Genomic DNA, 27601 nt, shown 5'->3' with positions numbered 1-27601 from the left:
GGTGCATTTACACAATGGAGTACTACTCAGCTATTAAAATCAATGAACTTATGAAATTCCTAGGCAAATGGATGGATCTGGAGGGTATCATCCTGAGTGAGGTAACCCAATCACAAAAGAACTCATATGATATGCACTCACTGATAAGTGGATTTTAGCTCAGAAACTTAGAATACCCAAGATACAACTTGCAAAACACATGAAACTCAAGAAGAAGGAAGAGCAGTGTGGACAATTCGCCACTTCTTAGAATTGGGAACAAAACACCCATGGAAGGAGTTACAGAGACAAAGTTTGGAGCTGAGACAAAAGAATGGACAATCCAGACACTGCCCCACCCTGAGTCCATCCCATAGTTAGCCACAAAACGCAGACACCGTTGCATATGCAAGCAAGATTTTGCTGAAGGGACCCTGATATAGCTGTCTCTTGTGAGGCTAAGCCAGTGCCTGGCAAACACAGAAGTGGATGTTCACAGTCAGATATTGGCTGGAACACAGGGCCCCCAATGGAGGAGCTAGAGAAATTACCCAAGGAGCTGAAGGAGTCTGCAACCCTATAGGTGGAACAACAATATGAACTAACCAGTACCCCTGTAGCTCGTGTCTCTAGCTGCATATGTAGCAGAAGATGTCCTAGTCTGCCATCATTGCGAAGAGAGTCCCCTTGGTCTTGCAAACTTTATATGCCCCAGTACAGGGGAAACACCAGGGCCCAGAAGTGGGAGTGGGTGGTTAGGGGAGCAGGGGCCGAGTAGAGGGAACTTTGGGGATAGCCTTTGAAATATAAATGAAGTAAATACCTAATAAAAATTTGGAGGAAATAAAAAAGAAGCTGCACTTCAACTATTCCTCACAGACAACTGACATATGAATTATGAACACAACTCAGGCTCTGTTAAAGAGCTTGCTTGCCTCCTCAGTTTACTGGATCGCAATTTTCATTTATATTACTTGGTAAGTTCTGACATTCCTGTCTCTGGATGATGCCAACGGAGCATGATCACTACACTCTACATTATGGCTGACCCGACTCTACAGATTTCTTCAGAAGGATATTCTCTTTAAACCTACCCATAGCCCATTGGCCCAGCTGAGTTTACTTATTCACTCTCATCTAATACTCTGATCCACTGATGACATTTTTTCTAGAACTCTTCATATATATTGAAGACTGTAACATACACAATATATATGTTATTTGAAATAAATATTAAATCATCATCTATTCTCTGTCACCCCATCTCCCTTTCTATAAGTTTGTACTATCGACATGGAATTGTTTTACTCTTTAGTAAATTTACAGACTTAAAATTACTTGTGGTTTTGTAACTCATTCTCATGGAGTAGCTTATGTGATGAGTTTCCTGCTTCAGTTTTTTACTGATAAGTGATTATTATAATGTTACACAATATCATAAATCTTGTACATATTTATCCTATATATACCACATATATGAATTATTTTAATGTCACTGTTAATTCTAATCCTTCAAAAGATTCCAGAAAGTAAAACAGAACATAAATAGGGCACACATGAACTGTAATGATAAATTACTAGAACAAAAGTACTCCCCTTTAGGAAGTCGATTAATCACTTGCTAGATTTTTTTTTTCCTATGAGGGCTGCACTGAATAGTGGTAGTGACAGAAGTTGCTGGAATAAGGTCACTGGAAGTAGACCTTTGGGGGTATGTCCTGCTCTTACTCCTTCTTATGTGCACTTTGCTTCCGGTACAGTCAGATGACAATGTTCTGCTCTGTTATGATTTTGTTGCCATCACTGTTCCAAGTTCATGGGACCAAACAAGCATTGTCATAACCTTCTAATACCATGAAGCAGAATATATATTGACCCGCTTGAGTAGTTTCTGTTGTGTATTCGGTCACAGCAATAGCAAATAAGCTATTACAGTATTATAATTATACATACTGGTATACTATCCAGCTATTAAAAACAAGGGCATCATAAAATTTGCAGAGAAATGGATGGAATTAGAAAGTATCATCCTGAGTGAGGAAGCTGAGCCCAAAATGGCATGCATGGTATATACTCACTGATAAATGGATATTAGTCAAAATGTACAGCATAGCTAGGATATAACATACAGACATTAAGAGGTGTAACAAGCAGAAATGCCCAAGTGCTAAGGCTTTAATCCCACTTAGAAGAGAAAGGGGAATAATCAAGAGAAGCAGAGGGAAGAAAATACCTGAGTGAGAGATGAGAGGATGAGAAGAAAAGGGGAAAAGAATAAGATATGGTTAGGAGGAAACAGTTGAGAAGCCCAGAGAGCCAAGGGAATGTATGGAAATATGCAGCCTCAAGTAGTGGGAGGTAGTGGGACCCTCTAGAAATATACAGGGGCTGCAACAAGGCTCGTGGCACATATATAGCTGACGTCTTCCTGGTCTGGCCTCAGTGGAAGAAGAGCCTCAAGAGACATGAGGCTCCAGAGAAAGGGGAGGTTGGTGGGGTGGTAGTAGCAATCTCTCTGAGGCCAGGGGAAGAGGAATGGAATAAGGAACTGTGGGAAAAGGGACCAAGGAGGTGGGGGCAAGGACTGGAGTATAAATAAATAAATAAAATAATAATTATAAATTCCTCATCTCCTCAATACCCTGAGTCTTGTGAAGGTAAAGGCTAATACAATCATGTGATATCAAAGACTTGGTTTATCATCAGCTGGTCCAGCTTTTATCTGGTTGTGGGAATGGTTTGACATGAATCTTAGCATAATAACCTCAAAAGTACAACACCTAGACATGAAATCATTAAATTCAGTAATAGGACAATATGAAAGTATACTTTGTTTGTACAAAATGTTTGAGTATCTAGTGGGTTTTTTTAATTTAATTAGTTATTATTGCTATTATTATTTTATTTATTCACTTTACATCTCACTCACTGCCCCCTTCCCGGTCATCCCTATCCCCTTCTCCTCTGAGTGGGTGGAGCCCTCTCTATAGTTTTAATCTTCAACAAAATTATATTCATAGGTATGCCTCATGAGGCCACTGAATCTTGCTAAAAACAATTAGCTTACCTGAATCTTTTAAAAAGTTAAAATAAATATTTAAAAGTTAGAGCATAATTTTACTGTTACTCAACTTAACCAGTTTATTATTTTTAGCTAAATTAATGTTTTTTCAGGTGTAGTTATGTTTCTGCAGAGGTTACATCATACAAATATGCATAAGGAATTCACACACTTTCAGGTATATAATAAAGTTCAAAGAAAAACAATTATAAAATAGGTCCATTGTTTAATTTTATTATTTTTATTGACATTATAGTCATTTATTTAGCAATCTGCTGAAAATGCAACTAAAATTTCAGATAAGGACTCTGTGATTGTTTGAAAAAAAATGTCTCCCGTAGACTCAGACATTTGATAATTCATCTCCAGTTGGAGGTACTATTTGGTGAGGTTTGGGACATGTGGACTTGCTGGAGAAGTTATGACAGTGGAGGTAGGTTTTAATGGCACATAATCTAGGTCTACTTGTTCTCTTTCTGATTCTAATTTTTTATTGAGGATATGAGTTCTCAGCTTCCTGTTTCTCTTGCCATGCCTGCCTGTCATGATGGAATATTTTTCATCTGGAAACATAAGCCAAAATAAACTCTGCTTTCCCCAAAATTGACTTTGATCATGTGTTTTATCACACCAACAGAAAAGTAGTACAAACCCCAAACAAATTTAAGTAGCAGAGAAATTTTGAGTACAACTTTGGAATCTGGAAATGTTTGCTCAAAAATATTCATAGATTTGATTAAACCGTAAGCTAATATTATTATTGTATATTTTATTTATTTACATTTCAAATGTTATCCTCCTTACCGTTGCCCCCCAGAAATCCCATATCCCATCCCCACTACTCCTGCTTCTATTAGTGTATGCTCCTATCCACCCACCCATTCCTGCCTCCCTGCACTCGAATTCCTCTAAATGGGGGCATCAAACCTTCACAGGACCAAGGGCCTCTTCTTCCATTATTTCCCAACAAGGCCATCCTCTGCTACACATACTGCTGAAGCCATGGGTCCCTCCATGTATAATCCTTGGTTGGTGGTTTAGACCCTGGGAGCTCTGGTTGGTTGATATTGTTGCTCTTCCTATGTGGTTGCAAACCCATTCATCTCCTTCAGTCCTTCCTCTAATTCTTTCATTGGCCACCCATGATGAGTTCAATGGTTGGCTGCAAGCATCCACCTCTGTATATGTTAGGCTCTGGCAGAGCCTCAGGAAACAGCTATATCAGGCTCCTGTCAGCATGTACTTCTTGGCATCCACAATACTGTCTGCATTTGATGACTGTATATGGGATGAATCCCCAAGTGGGGCAGGCTCTAGATGGCCTTTCCTTCCATCTCTTCTCTTCTTGTTTGGTTTACTTATTTGCTCCCTGAGTATTTTGTTACCCCTTCTAAGGACAGAAGCACCCACACATTGGTCTTCCTTCTTCTTGAGCGTCATGTGGTCTATGAATTGTACCTTGAGTATTCAGAGATTTTAGGCTAATATCCACTTATCAGTGAGTGCATACCATGTGTGACTGGGTTACCTCACTCAGGAAAATATTTTCTAGTTCCATCCATTTGCCTAAGAATTTCATGAATTCATTGTTTTTAATAGCTGATTAGAAATCCATTGTGTAAATGTACCATATTTTCTGTATCTATTCCTCTGTTGAAGGTCTTCTGGGTTCTTTCCAGCTTCTGTCTCTTATAAATAAGGCTGCTATGAACATAGTGGAGCATGTGTCCTTGTTATATGTTGCAGCATCCTTTGGTTATATGCCCGGGATTGGCATAGCTGGTCCTTGGGTAATACTATGTCCAATTTTCTGAGGAACTGCCAGTCTGATTTCTAGAGTGGTTAATATCTTAAAACATAGCTAATCACCCTTTAAACTAAGAATGGGTGGAATTTTTAAGGCAATCTGAGAATTTGGCTCTATCATAACTGGTACAAATTAGATATTTTGAGGTAATTTTATATTTATATTCAATAATCTCCAGTATAATTAAATTCTTAGTTATTTACTTGATATAAGGCCTAGCCTATGATGTATATGTGTGTTGAAACCTAGCCTTGTGAGTTTCAGGGACAATATCTGCCCACCTTCATCTTCAACATTCAGTCCTAGAGTGCCACAAACTCTATATGTCAGCCTAGTTAGCAGAATGCATAGACACTGGCTTTCCACACATACTCATACCCCAAGCAAAAAGTTCTTTCTGATTGCACAGTGTGTTTACCATCCAAAGTACAAATGATTATCAGCCACATTCACATGCTCTCTTTTCCTCTGATATGAAATCACCCCTGTTCTTCCACTTTCAGCAACAGCACTGAGGATGTGAATATCAAAGGACCTACCAGATCCTCATGCCTGATCTGAAATTAACAGCGCTTGAGCAATAACAAAATAAACCACACCTCCACTCCAGGTAGGCAGCCTAGAATCTCATTCATGCCAGCCACATGAATGGTTTGATATTTGTGGGGTTTATGCAACATTATCACAGGAATGTCATTGGGTCAATGTTTATTTTCTTTAAAACATGTTTTTATATTTTCTTTTGGTACTCCTTTATTTCAGTAAAGGGATCTCTGTGCTTCATAGCTGCCATAAATGCAGCTAATGGGAAGTAAATGCCATCAGCACATTTGCAAGTAGACTTCATGCAAAAACTGACTCAGAACAAGAATTCCCTGGGGGGTCTTAAACACTAAGAATAGTATCCAGTGACAAGTCAAAGTGAGCAAACCACCCCAGGGATTAGCAGATTCAGCTAGTGCTGTGGTTTCTATATTACACATTGTCCTAATGCTTTACTTTTCCTTGAGTGCCTTTGAGCTACTGGATGCCCAACTGTACCTCCCTCTTTTCACCGTGATCGCCAATGTATCCACACTAGTTCTGTCTTCCCTTTCAAGTTTTAGGATTGTGTCTTTGAGTTTATTTTCTGCACCCTTTCAAACGAATACATAATATATGTTTTAGTGGATTCAATTTAAGCTACTGTTAAATGCAAGTGGTCATCCTTATTCATAATTAATGAAATAATCCAGGAGTAATAGTTTCTGTCACAGAAACCAAGGTATACTTCTCTTAGTGTAAACATTAAAAATTCATCCTTACAGAGTCCAGTTTTCTGTTTTCTGTTCTATGAAGTTTTTCATATACTATGTTTTATTATTTAACAGACAGAAAATAATCTTTTGCCTGCTGCATTAAAATACTGATGATTCAAATATATAGTAGAAAAAATTCATAAGACAAATTGATATATTTTAAGATAATATAGTATACTTTCTGAATACTATTTACATTATTTCTTTCTTACAGTGTTTATAATATGAAAATTATGTGATGAATACATCCTAAAGCCAACAAATTGTCTACTAGGCCTCACTCTACAAAAAGAACAATAGTGAACCGAAAAATGGTTAAGAGCAGGAGAAGTTCTCTAGGGAAGAAGAAATCAATTACTTATTTAATACTAAATGATCAGCTCTGAAAGCATAAACATGAATAGAATACAATTATAAAGACTGGGCCAATTGTATTCCTATATTTAGGAGTGTGTGTGTGTGTGTGTGTGTGTGTGTGTGTGTGTGAAAACAGTGACTGCAAAATGAGACCATGAATTTAAAAGAAAGCAGGAAGAAGTATATGAGAAGGTTTCAAGCAGGAAAGAGAATGGCAAAATGATATAATTATATGATCTCCAAAATAAATACAAAACTAAAGGTATATGGGAGCCAGGCACAGTATTGCTGACTTTAATTTCAGCAGCAACATATGGAAGACAGAGGAATGAGAATCTCTTTGAATTAAGCATCAGCCTAGACTACATGATGAATCCAGAATGTCCAATACTATGTAGAATAAGTCTGTTTAAAAAATGTTAAAAAAGAAATATGTTTGTGCATTTATGTGTGTGTGTGTGTGTGTGTGTGTGTGTGTGTGTGTATAATGTGCTAATGATTCATCTAAATTACAATGGTGGCTTTCTCTGGAGTAATTTCTAGGGATGATTTATTTACACGAAACAGAGTTAAAATACTGAAATCTTGGTAGTTTCCTGCACAGTTTTTTCCCTCTGTGAAACCACTATTAGCTGGAGAGAAGACTCAGTGGTTAAATGCATTTGTTGCCAACACACAAGACACTGGGTCAGTCTCAACAGATATATGGTGCTCACAGCCACTCATAACTTCTGTTCCAGGATCAGCTGCCTGCTTTTGGACTCCTCAGGTAGTAGACACAAACATTGTAAACATGTTTACTTGTTGGCAAACTACTCAAATACATCAAAAAATATATGAATCAAAATAAATAAAAAAACAAAACAAAAAAAATTTACATTTGTGCTAAAATGTCTAGTTTATTGAATATAGCATTCAAAAGTAGTAGGTGTACTTAAGTCTATGTGATTTCACAAGGTATTAATTTATTATTTTAAATAACAAATCAAACATTCGCACCATAAATCAGAGTTGGGAAATTGTGTTTTCTTAAATTTTGAATATAAATGTCTTCTCCGAATTCGAAACACTTACTTGCTAGCAGGTGGACTGGTGAGAGATAAATGTATCACAAAGATTAAAGATCCATCAATGGAGTCACCCACTTTAGAATTCATAGATAAATGAAGGATTAGGGCCTAGAGAAGGACTAAATAGAACAGATCATGGGTGCATGCCTTTGGTTACTATTTGTTGTTCATGGTTCTTTTCTGTCTCCTTGTTCTGCTTCTCAGATGCCATGGGGTGAGCAGCTCTACCTGTAAATCTCTTCAACATGAAGTTGCCCCAGCAATGAAATATAGAGGCAATTGGTTGAATGCACTGAACATGCTCTGAAAATCCCTTCTCCCTGCATTTGATATGCCCAGGTACGTCGTCACTGCGACAGAATGTCAGCAACACAACACACAAAGACAAAGGCTAACTAAGAGAAAGGAGCCATAAGGGAGCAACACTGATGATAAAGAGGTCACATGTGTTCTACATGCTGAACATTATACCTAAGTGAACCTTTCTATGGATCCAATTCAGGTCTTGATAAAGTGATTTCATTTTTGGTTATTGATCAGACTAGAAATTATAATGGTGGCAATGGTGGTAAAATTTACAATAATACCCCAAAATGAAAATAAGTATAACCTTGAATTTTTGCTAAATGCCATGAAAAGACAGGAAGCTAAAACACATATAAAGAGCCTTTGTCAACATGATATAATTTTCCATTTTAAAGTTTCAAGAACATATCTTTTCACTATTAGTAAGACATGAGCAAGCATATTTTTATGTGATAAATGAATCAGGGCTCATGTTTCTTAACTGACATAAGTCAAATTCCTTATTTATCCAAAGGAAATGGAAGTAAGACAGGTTTCCTGTCATTCATGAACAAGTCTGTCTTTTGACAACTGCTCACAGGGATCAATTAAGCTCCATCTGTGTCTGTTGTTTTGTGGAAATAAGTGTTTCTCATGAGAAATAAACCAGAGAATACCTCTTTAATTAACTAACAGTAAGACTATCAAATGATAGTGTCTTTAACAAAACTAAAGACAGAGGAGGATGTTTCTCTAAAATATGGATTTTTATTGATCTCTAGTGCAGGCATGATAATGTGTTTTACTCATTTACTTTTTATTTAAAAGTTTGTCCCTTTACCTCACTATAATACTCACTTACAGACTCCCAATATTTCTTATATTGAAGTATTGATTGGAATTCCATTGTTGTTAATGTGTAAATCTCTTCATGCATTGACACTGTAAATACTGTATTCAAGCAATGCATTAAACATTTTTCTGTGTACTATAAATATGCTGGTGGGCAGAAATGTTCATTTACTTAACTGTCCACTGTTTCTACCTATATGTGGCTACCTTCTCAATTTTTGCAAAGATTTAACATTTATGCAATGACCATTTAGTTCTACAAAGGCTGATATAAATCTCTTCAACAGATGTTATTTACAGTCAATAGCATGAGGAGAAATAATATGGGTTTTAGGAACATGACTGAAAACTTACAACACATTACTATAAAAAAAAAACATCAATACATAATAGTATTGTGAACCTCTCACCAATTACTGTGTGTCTATGGATAGTTTTCTAAAGGCAAGATGATTTTTATAGGATAACAAATATAAAAATATTTGCTCCCAATGAAGAACGTGGAGAGCAGGTTTAATGACATGTTGAGTTCCCAGTGGTTGTTTCTGTTCCCTTAGTGAAGTCAGATGTGCATCTCTTGAGTCCACTCTTGAACTTGAAACAGGATTTAAAGAGGGAAAGATTGCAATTGAGTGTGTGTAACCTTTTAAAATTCATATAAGGAACTGGAAAGGTGGCTCAGTTCATAAGTATGCTTGCTTCACAAGAAGAAGAGTATGAGTTGAGAACCCAGCATTCATATAAAAAATGTAAAATGAAAACAGGTATGATACACTCATGCCCATCACACAAGCACACTGTAGAGTTAAGTGAAAGAATCATCATTTGTCCTCCAGACCACATTGAGTTTCATGAATAAGCTACATCTAAAGAAAATAAGATAGATAGTAATAGATAGAGACTTGGGGATTTTCTCTTGCATCTCCATGTTTACAGAAGTCTTTGAATATACATAAATGCACACACAGACACACACACCCATCCATATGTCAAAATATTAACCTAAATATGAAATTAGGATATGAGGCTTTGGAATACAGGAAAATTAAAGAATCTTGGTGGCATCCTTAGGAAAGAGCTTATTGTCCTAAAATACTTATTTAATATGTATGTGTATATACTCGAGCATGTTTGTTTTCTTTTTTTTTTTTTCTTTTTTCACACCATGATCCTACAGTGTCTGTGAAGCCCACAGAACATCCTGAAACCTCCAGAGGTAGAGCTATAGGTCGTTGTGAGCTACCAGTTTTGTGCTAGGAACACACACGCAGTTCTTTGATAGAGAAGTCTCTGCTCTGGACTGCTATGGGATCTCTCTAGCCTGATAGTTGACTTTTGAAAGGAGTTTGAGTGAGTTGTCCTTTCTTCCTTGCATGAACATAAAAAGACCATCTGGCCAAGGAAGATGGGGATGTCACTGAACCTTGAAAGATGAGGATGTTACTAAGACACAGCATCTATCATCCATTTAGTGACAGACTAAAACGTTTCCTGACTGAGGCATGCAAATGGTTTTGGCTCCAAAGGCTTTGGAGCTCTGTCATAGCAAACTGAGAATGCCAGGATGGTAACTGGTGCCAAGTAGCAGATACCTTTGTAACAAATACGAAACTAAAAGATACCCATCAGGTGGAAGGATTTTGAATTTTTATATAGGCACTTAGGAAGATTCTGGTAAGTAATCAAGTGTAAGAGAGAAACTAGATAATTTTATAAAAGTTCTTTGAGAGTTCCAATGACCTTGATTAGAATCTTGGAAGAACACAAATAATAAAGGCAATCTGATGAGATATTAGAGAGAAATGAGAGTCATATTGTTGAAGAGACCGTGAATGTGAAGGAGGGTGGGGAGAAGTACATGCAGGCTTGCAGGAACACAGAAAAATGACAAACTTAAGCACAATTTCAATAAAATAATACAGAGTATACTTCTATTAGAGAAAATGCTTTCAAATACTAAGCCATGGGTGACAGAAGATGACAAAGAAAGATGAAAAAGAGCAGAAGGAGGAGGAGAGGGGGGAGGAAGAAGAGGAAAAGGAAGAGGAGAAAGAAGGAGAGGGGAAGGAGGAGAAAAGGGTAGTTTTCAGGTTATAATGTTCTTCTATAAAACAATATAACTCTGGAGAGATAAAACTATGTTTATCTGACATTCAACAAGAATAACATTTATGAATTAGATTGGTATTCTAGACTTACAGAAAGAAGTTAAAGTGGATAAATTAATTGAAGATAGGATTGTTAATCAAAAGTATATCAGAATACTAAAATTTGAAGTACATTAGTTTTTGTATATTACAAAAAGAAAGAAATATGACAAAAATGAATGTTCAGAAAATATATTAGGGTTATTATTTCAAATACACATTAACAATTGCTTGACATAGAACAAAAGATTTTATCCATCATGACAATTGGAGACAGCAATAGAAATGCTACACAAGACCCACTGGCTGATGGATTAAGGAAAACAGAGAAATGCGAAAATTGCAGGAGCAATTTTAGACTTCTTAAAAAGTGCCAAATCACTGAAATAATTACTCATGAGTCAGCATCATGGGACATGAGAAGCACGTTTGCTTGTGAAATAGTGGCAGTATGTGCCAAAAAACAAGCTAATACAAGTGGCTAGAGGTAGTCAATATTCTGCAGTTTTTACCTATTTGGATAGGTGAGGATGAGTAAGAACTCCACAGTGTGGACACTGGATTTACAGTTATATGAATTGTGTATCATTCTAACGGATATAGAAGACTCCACACTCAGTGGATCTGTAAGATGAAGCCCTGACCTAGAGAGAAATCATTTTTAATAAAGCTTCAACTTGAGTGGAGTTCCCCTGCTATCATTTAGAACTGTATAGACACCACTGTTCTTTCATTCTCTCTTTCTTATATGGAAAGTTACAATCTGGTCTATCACTGACATGGCACATATTTTAAAATCACATAACTAATTTAGTTTCAAAGAATCACTACTACAAAGAACTTCGCTACAGTGGATCTGACAAGGAAACTCCTGTGTCTTTGGTAGAGGCTATTGAGGGGAGACACTAAATGTTAAACTCTTATGTTAGCAATGGAATCATTTAAGCCTTTGAGTGCTGTTTGATTGAGGTAACTTTATTTGATATGTGAAAAGGCAAAGAAAGTCAGTGGTCTAGAATATAATGTTAAGTGTGGGATACCTGTGTCTACTTCCATAACAGAATCGTGAATTGAAATTCCCCAGTCCAAATGAAGATTTGCATCCTCTGAGAGCTATTATTTGATGCTAAAGTATCCCTTATAATATGATTTATGCCTGTGCAAAATTAACCATGAAGAACTCTAATTTCTTTCCTTGTATAGATTCCAGCAAAAAAAAAGTAACAATTTGCATAAGAATAAAGTAATTTATCAGAAGCAAGTTCTACGAGCCCTTGTATCTTAAACTTTGCAGTATCCAGTACTGTGAAAAATAAAGTTATCTTAAGTCCTCATGGGGTACATTTTCAGAGAAAGCTAAACTAAATATGCAACTTTGGGGAATGGATTCAGATGACTAAAAGAAGAAAAACCATACAGACTCCTGGTCCTATTTCTGAAATCATATGCAATCATTGGGCAAAGACTACCATTAAATTGGTTTTCATATGAAAAACAATTGTAACAGTTATGTCTATTTTCCTCTGTTAGCACAGTCACTTTGCTTTAGAACTCCCCCTTTAGATGCAGAGATTTATTTCAGCAGTGAATTACTTGTTTATTGAGTACAGGGGCCTAGTTTCAATTCTCAACATTGCAAGGTAGGAAAAAAAAAAAAAAAAAAAAAAAAAAAGCTCGTATTCTTAAATTGGTCACTCACACTTGCTACTATGCAACCATTCACACACCATATCAAACACAGTATATTATGCTATTACAGTGGATCAATAGGTTCCAATATGTGAATCTTACAACTACCTCATTTTCAAAATCAACATGGGGTAGCAGGACATAGATTTTTAAAGAAAGTGCAAACTATGTCAAACTAATTCATGTATTGTGGTAGTACCTTGATATCACTACTCTTTGGCATCATTCTTTGAAGTTATTTTGCTCAGTCCTTTTTACAAATGAAAAAACAAATGACTAGTCAGTTTGAGGGACATACCCAGAATTGCAACATTGTGACCAGTATTGTAAGTAATTACATTGGTTGTTTGTATTGAATTTCTATGGCAATACTTTACCATCACACTAATAAGAAGTAATTAAATTTTGTGGCACATGATCTACCACTATTCCTTGGCAGCACCTTTAATAATTGAGTTTGCTAATTCCTGTTGATCTCATTTAGTTTTTCTAAGGAGCATTTAAAAAATGTTGTTCATACCTAACAGCACTACTGCCCACATCAAGGTCTTGTGCTGTGACAGCTCCGATGATGGTCCCCACAGGAGTGTCTTCATAAACCTCCATGGTGTACAGTGGTTTGCTGAACACTGGTGGCTCATCCACATCCAGCACGCTGATTTTTACTGTAGCAGTATCCTTAAATGGCCCAGCAGAGTGAAAGCGGTGGTCAAGGTGAAGGTTGGAGGCCTCTACTTTAAAAGTATATGCCTTCTTGGTTTCAAAATCTAAAGGCTGTAATAAGGACAAAATGAAAAATTATAATTATATAGATCTGGGCAGAAAATGGTGAACATTGCTTCTAAGCAATCTGCCAGCTGCTTCTAATTAATTACACGTTTCAGCTTTTCTTCTAAGAATACAGAGTAGAGAAAGTGAAAGTAAATATTTAAGAACATTAAAGATAAACGGGATGTAGAAGAAACCTGCAATGTTAATTATCTTAATACACAGAACTGACAAAATCTACATCTACACATCAAAGTAGACAGGGCTACTCATGTCCTACTAGGCAATGTGCAAACAGTGAGGAAGACATTATTATGCTTTTATCCAATACTGACATCTACTGGACAGAAGTAAAGATCGAAAGAGTAGAGCAACAGAGAAATTGTTTGATTATTTAGATTTCAGGATCACATACAATGTTAGATATTCCCTTTTCTTATTTTTCCCCTATTACCATTTTTTTCTTAAAGGTCCTCAATGCTCTGGTATTTTTATCTAGAAAGAGTGAGTAAAAGTCAGTAGGTTGGGTAATTACAGTTGTTTGCATTCCAAGAATAATGCAAAAAATTAATGCATGCTGCAGTACATTGTCAGAAAACAGCAGAAAGAATTATGACCTGAAACATATTGCTAAGTTACAGAAGACATTGGAAGTAACAGTGGAAGTTAATTTGTCCATATGCACTGATGCTCTGTGTAGATATATTTTCCTACCTCTAAATATCAGTTCTTTCATCTCCATATCTGAACACTTTATTGGCTAGGATAACTGTAGCAATGAGATACTTTGTTTGGAGGAATGAGTTGAGTTGACAGAGGCTCACATTATGTTGCTTAAGCTGGCCCTGAGCTGACAAGCCTTCTGTCTCAGCTCCCTATGCTGTGATGGCCAGTGTGGTGGATCACACTCAGCATTGTGGGGGAAGCTGCTTTGTTTGGTTACAGAGTAACCATCCCAGAGCTTGGATGGCTGACGCTTGAGGATCTAGACTTTAAGAGCAGTTTAATATATAATAGTATAATCCAAGTGAGCCAATGAAGAATGAAGAAAACGCTGCATTTATGATAAGGCTTAGCTTGAATCAATAAACACAAGGAAAGGTAAGCACACATTTTCAAATATCTGAAAGGTCTTCCTAGGGAGTAAATGTGTTGGAGTAACATATAAGAATTCAACTGTAATTTATAAGGAAGAAATTCATGATATATGGTATGACATTTGATACTTCCTATCTCTTTACTTTCAACATATTTAGAAAAAGCTGTCGTGTATCTTAGAATGAGTTGTTGTGTCTTAGGATGCAGTCATGTGCACCACTTCCACCTCATCTCTCTCCCCGATTTCTCCTACCCATTGATATGTCTACATTTGCACGATTATAAAAATTCCTTCCAGACAAGCCTTAAAATTAATTATTTTACTTTGCAGTAAAAGAATGGATGAATTTGGCTCCCTACCAGTATGTCAGTTTCAAGGTAATGGCCAGAGAAGGCAATTCTACATTTCTTTCCCTTTTTTATTTATTATACATCATTTTTGAAGACAGTCTTGTCTCTGGCTTTTATGAACTCTTCTCCTAACACAGTTGGCAAAGATTAAGTGGTCAAGTTTAAGAGTTGGGAGTGCATTGGGGAGAACCTATTTGTACCTAGAGATTTGTTTTGCAACTGAAAACTTACATCCAGCAATGATCATTGTCTTGAAGAAAAACTTTCAGAGAAACATCACAGTAATATACAAGACAGAGCTCCTTTTTGGTGACCCTGACCCTTAAGCAATCTCTCCTGAGAAAAGGAAGCATCTCAGCAAAAGCTGGTAGAATCATCAGTTGGCTCTTTCCTTGCATTTAACAAATCACTAATCTTACTGCTATCTTAAATTGGAGATAAGGAGCTTCACTTGCTAATAATCACAATAAAATGCTAGTGTGTAAAAGAAGTACAGATGACATTGACTGGCTCAGAATCTTTGAAAACTGAATATTTCTGAGAAGTTGAGTGAATATAATTCTCCCACAATAAATAGAGAACCTTCTAACACCATTCACAGACCATTAGAACATAAAGATTATAGAAGAGAAGGGAAATGATTGGTAAAACATGGCTTAAGTGAGGAATTCCTGTCTCCTTGGTGAGCAATATGTTACTTACCTCAGCTAGAGGGGAAGACAATATTGTAGGGAGCTATGCAATAAGAATTCAAAATTTTAATTCTATAAAAATGTACATTTAATATCACTCTGAATTTGAAAGAAGAAGAGTTAGGCAAGCTACATTATTGTAGTGACTCTTCCTGTTTACATTCTTTTTTTGCCTAGGAGCAGAATAGCCACAACAATGAAGAGCAGAGTGTGCAGGTGTTTTCTCTCACTTCAGAGGATGTATTAAATGTAAATATTAGGTGACTCATCCCCCAGGGACTCTCAAAGTTCCTGCTTCTACATAATGTTATATAGAAATGGATAGACTCCATTTATTGATGTTTTTATGAATTTGAAAATCAATATCTCTGGAGGACAAAATGCAGAAGTGTTTCCACTTATTATTATTTTAATATTTTATTTTTATTATCGTTACTAAGTGTTCTCCAAGGGCCCCCAACATCTGTGTTTAGTAGTCCAAGACTGAGAGTAGGCATAGCATGTGAATTTGAAAGCATGTCAACAAACAAGGCACTGAGTTTTAAGGGAAGGCAAATTATACAAATATAAGTATGGTCTTTAAAATGTTGACATAGAATTGAGCCTTTGACATAATGGGTGAGGTTTTTTGTTTTTGTTTTTGTTTTTTTTTTTTGTTTTTTTTTTTTTTTTGAAGGTAGCTTGTGGCTGTTTTCTAAGATGTTACTTATGAGGACTTGGGCACTCATAATAAGTGACAAAAACAAATTTATAAAGGACATGTATCTTTTCATCAACACAGTAAGGTGAGCACTCTCAAAAACTGTATCCTGCATTAACAAGATTCTACCATGCAGAGTCTAGAAAGTCTTAATCGTCATTAGAAAGGCACACTTTCAAGGAAGCAATGATTAGACGATGTCATCACCTGAAAAGAAACAGGTTGTTTTTGGACGAAGAGTTGGAAACAGATTTATATCATACTAACACAGGATGGAAAGACTTAGAGGATAAACGTTTGTAATGTAAGCTCATTGGTCTGGATGATAAAGATAGAGCATTCTGGATGAAGTTAGTTTTGAGAAGAAATCACCTTTTTTCATGGATGGGTTTTATGATCAATAATCTCAACTCTAGTTTGGAAGGAGGCAAAGGAGACTATGCATATTTCATAATCACTATGAAAGCACTCAAATCAATATTTCAATAAAATATGACCAAGCTGTGGATAAACCTGAAAGTGCCACAGTATGAGGGGAGAATGTCCTTGCAGGGTAAAATTAGTCGGATACATGGATCTTTGACAGATTTTCTTTTAACAAAATTGTGATGTATATCACCATTGTAAGTGTGTGTAGTGTGTATGTGCACCTATGTAATATAAACAGAATTTTTATGCACACTCTCTTCCAAGTAAATTATGAAATTTAAGATACACACATTTCACTCAGTTTGTTTCAAAATATGTTGGGTCAAAACTTCTTAATAGAAATTTATTAATGTTTCCTATGAAAATATACTGAGTTTCATATTTATTACAATACTGACATGTATTGATAGTTTTAACAAATTAACTTAATTTTTAATATTCAAATGGCTCAAATTAGAGACAATAATTTTAACATGCGTTTTGTAGCTGACACAATGCAAATCACATCAAGTGCAGAGCTGTGAAAGTCCCCAATACTTCTTCGTGCAAATTTCAATTAAAAAATCCTAAATGTAGCAAAAGATTTAGTCAAATATTGGGTTTTGAGTAATATATATCTATATACACACATATATAATATATTAAATATATATTAAATATATGTATTTTACTATATGTGGAAATATCTTTATATTTATACTAAGATATAAATATAGTATATATTTATACTATATTTCATAAAAATACTATATTTATAAATATATATTATAAATATATATTATAGTAAAATATATAAAATCATATAGTACATATAGTAAAAATCATTTACTAACAAAGTTCTTTATCACATGATAGAACATCTATGCTTTTTAAACTTAAAATTTACATTAAGCTATAGCTTTCTTTTCTGATCTGCTTGTTTTCCATTTTTGAAATCAATACAACTTATTTTTTATTATTGTATAATATAATTAACTTTATAGTGCATGTGATTAAAAATAAATGTACCTAAATAAACAACAGTTAACAAACATAAAATACTTCTTTAGCCAATAGAAATTTCACTATTACTGAGGCTATGGAGCACTCTCAAAAAGGCACATCTCATGACTTTCTCCAGAAAGACACAAGCAGCTGAAAGAGTCAAATGCACTTGTTTGCACACAACCAATGGACAGAATTAGCTGACCCCTGTGGTTGAATTAGGGAAAGGCTGGAAGAAGCTGAGAGGAGGATGACCCTGTAGGAGGACCAGCAGTCTCAATTGATCTGGACTCCGGAGATCTCTCAAACACTGGACCACCAAACAGACAGCATACACAAGCTGATATGAAGTCCCCAGCACACATACAATAGAGGACTTCCAGGTCTGTGCTCATTCAGAGATGATGCACCTAACCTTTAAGAGACTGGAGGTCCCAGGGAGTTTAGAGGTCAGGTGGGGTGGGGTGGGGCAACCACGTGGAGACAGTGAGTGTGGAGAGGATGTGTGGGATGTGGAGCAGTCAGAGGTTGGGGACCGGGAGTAGAATATGGAGTGTAAAAACTAAATTAAAAAAAATTCTATGTACTTTAGTGCTATATTTTTGTTTATTGAGGAAAAAACCTACAAATGTGGCGAACTACTTCTAGGGACACAAAATATAATGAGAATCAAACATTTTAAATGTATGTACCACACGCATCTTAGGAAGCTGAAATGAAATGTTTGCATTTTCAGAAGAAAGTAAAAGTTGGGAAAAAGGATTCATGAAGGCATTTTTCATGCCGTGCTTTCTTTGTAGAATGAATCAAGTACAGAATTGCACTCAGTGGGGTGTAATGAGATGTTACTTCTCTGTGTCTAATGAATATGTCAAAAGTGGCAACAGAGAAGGTACTTGCTCCTCTGTATCTTGCTGGTGTTGAAAGGCAGAATCATATTCATATAGAATGAACAGCTGGAGCTACACACACACACACACACACACACATTTGGAGTAAAAGATAGGGAATGAATATAGGTGAGAAGGCTGGGAGAAGAGCCAGTGCAAAAGTTGAAATGAAGAACCAAGCAAGCTTATGTCAAAACCTTGGCTGGATAGTGAGTTGGAAGTCTGACCCAGAAGAAATACTGGACAAGCTCAATGACCTGGCTGCAAAGACATGTCCAGAGCATTGAAAGCAGCCTAATAGATTTGCTACATTCATAGTTTAGAAAGGATCAAAGGGAAAGTATAAACGGGACTATTTTTTTTTCTGTGTGTGTGTGTTTACAAGTGTTTTGCACATGCACCTTTCTCTATGTGTGCATATCTGTATGAAGGTATAGGTACATGTATTTAGCATGGAAGACAGAAGTCCATTGGAGATGTCTCTTTTTATTGCTTTGCACATTGTTTTTTTAAGGCAGGCTCTCCCTTAAACCTGAACTAGACTTAGCTGGCAACTGAGCAGAAGGGAGCACCCTGAAACCTCCTCCACAGCTTTGACACGATCTCATTGCCATGCATAGATTTGAAACCAGGTACTCATTATTAAATGCCAAGTTCTCTATGTAAAGAGTCATATACCCAAGTCCAACCGTGAACATTTCTATCGAGAGCAGAGATGAAATCATTTGCTACATTTTTTTTGTATTTTAAATTAAAACTTTAACCCTAAGATAGCAGATAAATCTACACTGAGTGTTTCAACTTATTTATCTGCTTCAACTACACGCACACACACACACACACACACACACACACACACACACACACACACATGTATATATAGGAATACATGTCTGATTGATTACCACATATATATAGTTTATGTGGAGGCTTGAATAGTGCATTGGATCTTGCGTTATTGGAGGTCCTGACAGTTGTCAACTGTCATGTACGTTCTAGGTCCTTTGGAAGAGCGGAAAACACTCTTAACCAGTAAGCCATTACCCCACTTCACATTAAAATGTTTGTTTTTAGACAAAGGCAAAAGCAGGATGATTTAAAACAAAAACATATTATTCAGGGACCCCCAAATTATTAACTTTTTCTTTGAAATTACACATCCCAGAGTAGATAAGAAACAAAACAAACAAACACAACAACAAAAAAACTATGACTAGAGAAACGTCAGGTGTTTGTGCAAGAGTTTTCACATTCTTGAGTTTTTCCCCAAATCGGCACATGGTGGTGCTATATTGCCAACTAACATGACATGAAAGCTAAGGCATTCAATACTTCTTAACAGAAAATAAATTTGGTAAGTTACTGATTATTGAGCGAATATAAAGGCCCCAAAGAACCCATTAACACCTGCTTACTGTTCCCATAAGCAGCCAATAATGAATCCGATCTCCTATGCTGAAAATCATTTTGTTTTTCATTTAATACTATATTTATGCAAAATTAAATGAAATAATAAGCTAGTCAACATGATTATAGGATTTTTCTATCTTGTAGATTCACTTATTTTATACTAACAAATAATTTTTAAAATCTCTAACACTGATGCATTATCGTTTGTTAGTTGGTAAAATATATATTAATAAAGTAGTACAGAAATACTGGTGAAAATATATATGATATCAAATCAGACAGTTACAGTCTACATAGTCATTCTATTATTATAATTCCACAAACAAAGGAAAGCCAACAAAAATATTTCTATGAATATATTTGTATTTCAGCTTTGAAAAAATTTAACTCAGTTGTTTCTATTTGTATAGATAATAAATTATGCACCTTATTTTCCTTTACCCATTAGCTAATTATTAAAGCATAATTCATGCAGCTTTAAATACACACACATATATATAATATATATTATACATATATAATGTATATATATATTATATATATCAGCTCAAGTTTTCCATGACACTAAGTATTTATGACATTTTTATTCTTGTTTCATTTTTTTCTATTGCTATAGTGCTCAAAAATGTATAAGAGGATTTTGATATTCTTAGCCCAGTACAATATGATATGAGTCAAGTCAGTGTCTTTCTTATTTTGTTTTATTTTTTCAAAATATCTTGTTCCTTGAAGAGATTTGTAAACTTTCATGATGTTCCTCTGAATTTAAAATGACAGAGAAATGACATTCCGCCTGAGGCTTCATAACATGGTCAGAGTTGAATTTAACAATAAAATAAATAAAAATGCCTGTTTCCATCCTTCTCAGTTCATATAATTCTGAGCATCGTGTTCATCCACTTATGGCCTTGCTCCTCAGAGGATAAGAAGGAAATGAAAGAAGTTTAAGTAGAAAGCAAGGACAAGGTAAAAGATAAAACAATAACAAAGCTGTGCACTTCACAGCATGGAATATTCTACAGAATAAAGGGAGATTTTGCAAAAAGAAAAAAAAAAGGAAATATTGAAAAACCTTATGTCCTTAACCTGCGTCTCAAAATATTTCACTTCAATTTTTAAAGCAATTCTTTAAAAAGCACTACATATTCATTTCTCAAAACAGAGTTTTGACCTTCTCCATAGATTAAGGGTATGTGAAATTTGTCTTTTTTATGAATTTCATTTTTTGCTGAAACCCTTACATTGCATTTCCATTCAGAGATTGCAAAGGAGAAATGTCCTAGCCAATTTTAGGGATGCAATTCAAAAACTGCTGTTTTTTTTCTATAGACACCTGTATTGTTCTGCATTTTCAGCTAACTACTCCTAACCATGACTTCAAAATATTCTACACACACACACACACACACACACACACACACACACACACACACATACACCAAGAGAGAGGGAGAGAGAGAGAGAGAGAGAGAGAGAGAGAGAGAGAGTCATATATTTGAGTACTTAGTCCAAGGGAGTGGTTCCACTGGACAGGCTTTGCTGGAGTAAGTGTTGGCTTGGTGGAGTGTGTCACTAGGAATGGACTTGAGGCTTTAAAATCCCAAGTCAGACCCAGTGGCCTGCTCTCTTCCTGCTGCCTGTGGATCAGGATGAAGAAATCTAAGCTACATCTCCAACTCCATGCTTGCCTTCATGCAGCCAGGCTCCCTGGTAATGATAACAATGGACTGACATTATGAAACTGTAAGAAACCCAGGGTGACTCATAGCAATAGAACACTGACTAAAAAAAATTATAAAGAATGATAGATTGTACTTATGTATTTAGGAACATACATATAAGCATATACACACAAGTATATGCATGTGTGCATCTGTATATGTGTTCTCTGTTTGTGAAAAAATAACGAATAAATCAATGAGTCTATGAATTTGAAAAGGAGCAAGGAGGGCTATCTAGGAAGATTTGAAGACCAAACAAGTAAAGAGAAATTATATGGTTAAAGTATAATCTCAAAAATAAAATACTTTGTGGGTAAATGGATGCATATGTATGGCATGTGTATGCATATATATATATATACACACTAATATATATAAATATATAGATAACATAATTATATATTATATAAATATTATATATAATATTGTATATATACCTATATATACATACTTACATATTAGTGTGTATGTTCTTTTAGAATATTTTGTGCATGTGGACATGTAAATCATGAATATATATATATATATATATATATATATATGTAGAGGCCAGAGTCAGATCTAGTCTTTCTTTCAGCCATCTCTACCTTTATGTTTATGAGAGTGTGAGACTGGGTATTTCACTGAACCCAAAGCTTATCAATTTGATTGTGCTCATTTAGGAGTAATCTTCTTCAGGAACTCCAGTACCATTGCTAGAATTCTAGCATTTTTGCAAGAGTTGGATATCCAAACTCAGGACCTCACCCTTTTGATACAAGTTCTATTCTGACAGAGCTATTCATCCATATCGAATGTGCTAGGATTTTGAGCAATATATATATATATGACCTGAGTCAGGTTAAACCTCCTTTGTGATCTGCTGCTCCTGGGAAGCAGCCATGTTGATAGTGAGCTTAGCATAGACACATAGCCAACACAGAGCACTACAGTTTAGAGTTTCTGGGCTAAAATATTCTGCCCACCTCACTTTCCCCAGGTAAATAGACAACAGACCTGGGTCATTTGCTTGACTGCATTTCTGAGTTAAGTAAGTTTTTCTACAAAGCACAATTTCTGTAAATTTATATCACTAAAACATGGTAAGTATCCTAAAGGCAACTTGAATTTTAAACATTATTTTCATTGCCATATTTTTCCTTGTTCAAATCAGATTTTTTGAGCAGTATTGGAATGGTACTAGATAAATGGAAACCAACATAAAATCATTTATTTTATTTAAAATAATAACAGCTAATAAATAAGTATGGCATACCATTCAGTTTGAGTTTAACAGAATGTATATTGCACACTAAATGAAATGAGGTATGCATACAATATTCATCTTATGTTTACCAGAGTATATGTTTTACACTAAATTAAATAAGGTATTTTCTTCTGGAATTGTTGTGTGTGTGTGTGTGTGTGTGTGTGTGTGTGTGTGTGTTAAATACATGGTGGCGTGCATATATTCATGTATTAATCACTCAAACCTAAAGTATTCTCATTAGTTAGATATGTGGTTAGGAGTTGTAATGTTCCACCTGTCTCTATCACTCAGCTCTGGAGGTACAGGAAATTCTGCCATCCTAGGTTTTCCACGGGTGCTGGGGTTCTGAATCCAACAGTGTATAACTGAATGGCTAACAGCTTCTGGGTCAGGCCTCAGGAGAGATCTAGTCTCCCAGGAAAGCTGATAGAGGCTAACAGAATCATGAGAGGTACAAACTCTAACCAGAGACAACTATAACAACTAACACCATAGATTAAGATGGTGAAAGGCAAACGTAAGAATCTTACTAACAGAAACCAAGACCACTCACCATCATCAGAACCCAGCACTCCCACATCAGCCAGACCTAGATAACCCAACACACCCGAAAAGCTAGACCCAGATTTAAAAGCATATCTCATGATGATGGTAGAGGACATCAAGAAGGACTTTAATAACTCATTTAAAGAAATACAGGAGAACACTTCTAAAGAGTTACAAGTCCTTAAAGAAAATCAGGAAAACACATCCAAACAGGTGAGGGAAATGAACAAAACCATATTAGACCTAAAAAGGGAAGTAGACACTATAAAGAAAACCCAAAGTGAAGGCAACGCTAGAGATAGAAACCCTAGGAAAGAAATCTGGAACCACAGATGCGAGAATCAGCAACAGAATACAAGAGATAGAAGAGTGAATCTCAGGTGCAAAAGGTTCCATAGAGAACATCAGCACAACAATCAAAGAAAATACAAAATGCAAAAAGATCCTAACTCTAAACATCCAGGAAATCCAGGACACAATGAGAAGACCAAACCTACGTATAAAGGGAGTAGCTGAGAATGAAGATTTTCAACTTAAAGGGCCAGCAAATATCTTCAACAAAATTATAGAAGAAAACTTCCCAAACCTAAAGAAAGAGATGACCATAAACATACAAGAAGCCTACAGAACTCCAAATAGGCTGGACCAGAAAAGAAATTCATCCCTAAACATAATAATCAGAACAACAAAAGCACTAAATAAAGATAAAATATTAAAAGCAGTAAGGGGAAAAGGTCAAGTAACATATAAAGGCAGGCCTATCAGAATTACACCAGGCTTTTATCAGAGACTATGAAAGCCAGAAGATGCTGGACAGATGTTATACAGACACTAAGAGAACACAAATGCCAGTGCAGGCTACTATACCCAGCCAAACTTTCAATTACCATAGATGGAGAAACCAACGTATTCCACAACAAAACCAAATTCACACATTACCTTTCCACGAATCCAGCCCTTCAAAGGATAATAACAGAAAAAAACAAAACAAAACAAACAAACAAACAAACACAAGGATGGAAACCATGTCCTAGAAAAAGCAAGAAAGTAATCCTTCAAAAAACCTAAAATAAGACAGCCACAAGAACAGAATGCCAACTCTAACAACAAAAATAATTGGAAGCAACAATTACTTTTCCTTAATATCTCTTAATATCAATGAACTCAATTCCCCAATAAAAAGACATAGACTAACAGGTTGGCTACACAAACAGGACCCAACATTTTGCTGCTTACAGGAAACCCATCTCAGGGAAAAAGACAGACACTACCTCAGAGTGAAAGGCTGGAAAACAATTTTCCAAGCAAATGGTCTGAAGAAACAAGTTGGAGTAGCCATTCTAATATCTAATTAAATCGACTCCCAACCCAAAGTTATCAAAAAAGACAAGGAGGGGCACTTCATACTCATCAAAGTTAAAATCTTCTAAGAGGAACTCTCAATTATGAATATCTAAGCTCCAAATGCAAGGGTAGCCATATTCATAAAGAGATTTTAATAAAGTTCAAATCACATATAGCACCTCACACAATAATAGTGGGAGACTTCAGCATACCACTCTCATCAATGGACAGATGATGGAAACAGAAACTAAACAGGGACACAGTGAAACTAAGAGAAGTTATGAAACAAATGGACTTAACAGATATCTACAGAACATTTTATCCTAAAACAAAAGGATATACCTTTTCAGCACCTCATGGTACCTTCTCCAAAACAGGCCTCAAGAGATACAAAACAGGCCTCAACCGATACAAAAATATTGAAATTGTTCCATGCATCCTATCAGATCACCATGTTCTAAGGCTGATCTTCAATAACAACACAAATAATAGAAAGCCAACATTCACGTGGAAACTGAACAACACTCTTCTCAATAATAACTTGGTCAAGGAAAGAATAAAGAAAGAAATTAAAGACTTTTTAGAGTTTAATGAAAATAAAGCCACAACATACTCAAACTTACGGGACACAATGAGAGAATTTCTGAGAGGAAAACTCATAGCTCTGAGTGCCTCCAAAAAGAAACTAGAGAGAGCACACACTAGCAGCTTGACAACACATTTAAAAGCTCTAGAAGCTCTAAAAGGAAGAAAATTCACCCAAGAGGAGTAGATGGCAGGAAATAATCAAACTGAGGGGCAAAATCAACCAAGTTGAAACAAGAAGAAGGATTCAAAGAATCAACCAAGAGCCAAAGCTGGCTCTTTGAGAAAATCAACAATATAGATAAATCCTTTGCCAGACTCACTAGAGGGCACAGGGACAGCATCTTAATTAACAAAATCAGGAGTGAAAAGGGAGACATAAAAACAGATCCTGAAGCAATACAAAACACCATCATATCCTTCTACAAAAGGCTATACTCAACAAAACTGGAAAAACCTGGATGAAATAGACAGATTTCTAGACAGATACTAGGTACCAACATTAAATCAGGATCATGTTAATGATCTAAACTGTCCCATATCCCCTAAAGAAATCAAAACAGTCATTAATAGTCTCCCAACGAAAAAAAGGCCAGGACCAGATGAGTTTAGTGCAGAGTTTTAGCAGACCTTCAAAGATCTAATTCCAGTCCTTCACAAACTATATGACAAAATAGAAGCAGAAGGTACCCTACCAAATTCATTCTATGAAGCCACAATTACTCTGATACCTAAACCACAGAAAGACTCAACAAAGATAGAGAACTTCAGAACAATTTCCCTTATAAATAGCCGTGCAAAAATCCTCAATAAAATTCTTGCTAACAGAATCCAAGAACACATCAAAACAATCATCCATCCTGACCAAGTAGGTTTCATTCCAGGGATGCAGGGATGGTTTAATATATGGAAATCCATCAACGTAATCCAGTATATAAACAAAATCAAAGACAAAAAATCACATGATCATCTCCTAGATGCAGAGAAACATTTGACAAAATCCAACACCCATTCATGATAAAAGTCTTGGAAAGATCAGGAATGCAAGGCCCATGCCTAAAAATGATAAAAGCAATCTACAGCAAACCAGTAGCCAACATCAAAGTAAATGGTGAGCCAATCAGTAGGTAGTCAACAAAAAGTAAATTGTATGGTATTTATGGATTGTCTCATACAATTTTGTTTGTATACACACACACACACACACACACACACACACACACACACACACCCACACACACATATATATATATATATATGTAATCTTACTGGACTTTTACACATATAATATGCTTTCCACTTTTGCATTTTAGGTGTTTTGTGTGGGATATTTTTGGTGTTGGAAGTGTGTGTATATGAATGGGGGTGTATGGTTCAGTCTGTGTGTAGGGAGGTGTATGTTTGTGTATGGGTGTATGTTTCTTTGTATCAGTATGCATGTTTCTCTGTGGACATGTGTGTATTTGTCCTGCTCTTTCTTTGTTGCTTTTTGTTATTATTTCTTCATATGTTCATTTTGTTCATCACCAAGGAAGTCAGGACTGAAACTCAAGCAGGTCAGAAAGCAGGAGCTGATGCAGAAGCTATGGAGGGATGTTCTTTACTGGCTTGCTTGAGTTCCAGTCCTGACTTCCTTGGTGATGAACAGCAGTATGGAAGAAGTGTAAGCTGAATAAACCCTTTCCTCCCCAACTTCCTTCTTGGTCATGATGTTTGTGCAGGAATAGAAACCCTGACTAAGACAAATTGGTACCAGCATAGTGGGGTATTCCTGTGACAACCTGACCATGTTTGGGGGAGGACTGTGGAAGGACTTTGGAACTTTGGGCTAGAAGATCCATTTGGTGTTAAGAGCTCTGTGGGATGTTGTATAGGAGCTTGGAAGATAATGTTAAAAGCAGTGCAAAAGATGGAGGCCTAGATTGTGAAATTCCAGAGGGAAGATTAAAGATTCTTTTCTGGGCCATTGCTATTTTTGATTGTGAAGATTCTGTGGTTCTGGTTAGATGGGGCTGAAGAATCAGCTGTGATTAACAAGGTACCAGAACTCCTAAAGCGAAAACTTTGCATTACTGGGACTATTGATGCTGGTTAGCTGGAGCTAAGAAATTAGCAGTGATTAAGAAGAGACCAGCATTACTGAGGTGACATCTTCTGGGAAGGGTTTTCTGAGAGCACAGAGGCTGTGTTCCAGAGATAGCCAAGGTTGTAGCTTGGGGTGTGGCTGGACTTAGTAATGTGTAGGAGTTACCCAGGTGGTACTGGTTTTGAAGGCATGAAGGGGTCACA

At 36.0% G+C, this 27601-nt stretch overlaps 1 protein-coding gene across 11 annotated transcripts in view; it reads right to left on the bottom strand.

Annotated features, from left to right (window-relative positions):
• Cdh12 (cadherin 12) overlaps nucleotides 1–27601 on the bottom strand; it is a 1149544-nt gene that overhangs the window by 47686 nt on the left and 1074257 nt on the right. For all 11 annotated transcript variants that reach the window (XM_011245344.3, XM_011245342.3, XM_011245345.3 and 8 more), the window contains one exon: nucleotides 13066–13319. In XM_011245344.3, coding sequence (XP_011243646.1) covers nucleotides 13066–13319 — 254 coding nt within the window. The remainder of the gene's footprint in view (nucleotides 1–13065; nucleotides 13320–27601) is intronic.

Source organism: Mus musculus, chromosome 15, assembly GCF_000001635.26.
Source record: "Mus musculus strain C57BL/6J chromosome 15, GRCm38.p6 C57BL/6J".
In the NCBI taxonomy this organism is placed as follows: Eukaryota; Metazoa; Chordata; class Mammalia; order Rodentia; family Muridae; genus Mus; species Mus musculus.
Note: the sequence above shows the minus strand (reverse complement) of the source record. Positions and strands in the feature narration are given on the sequence as shown.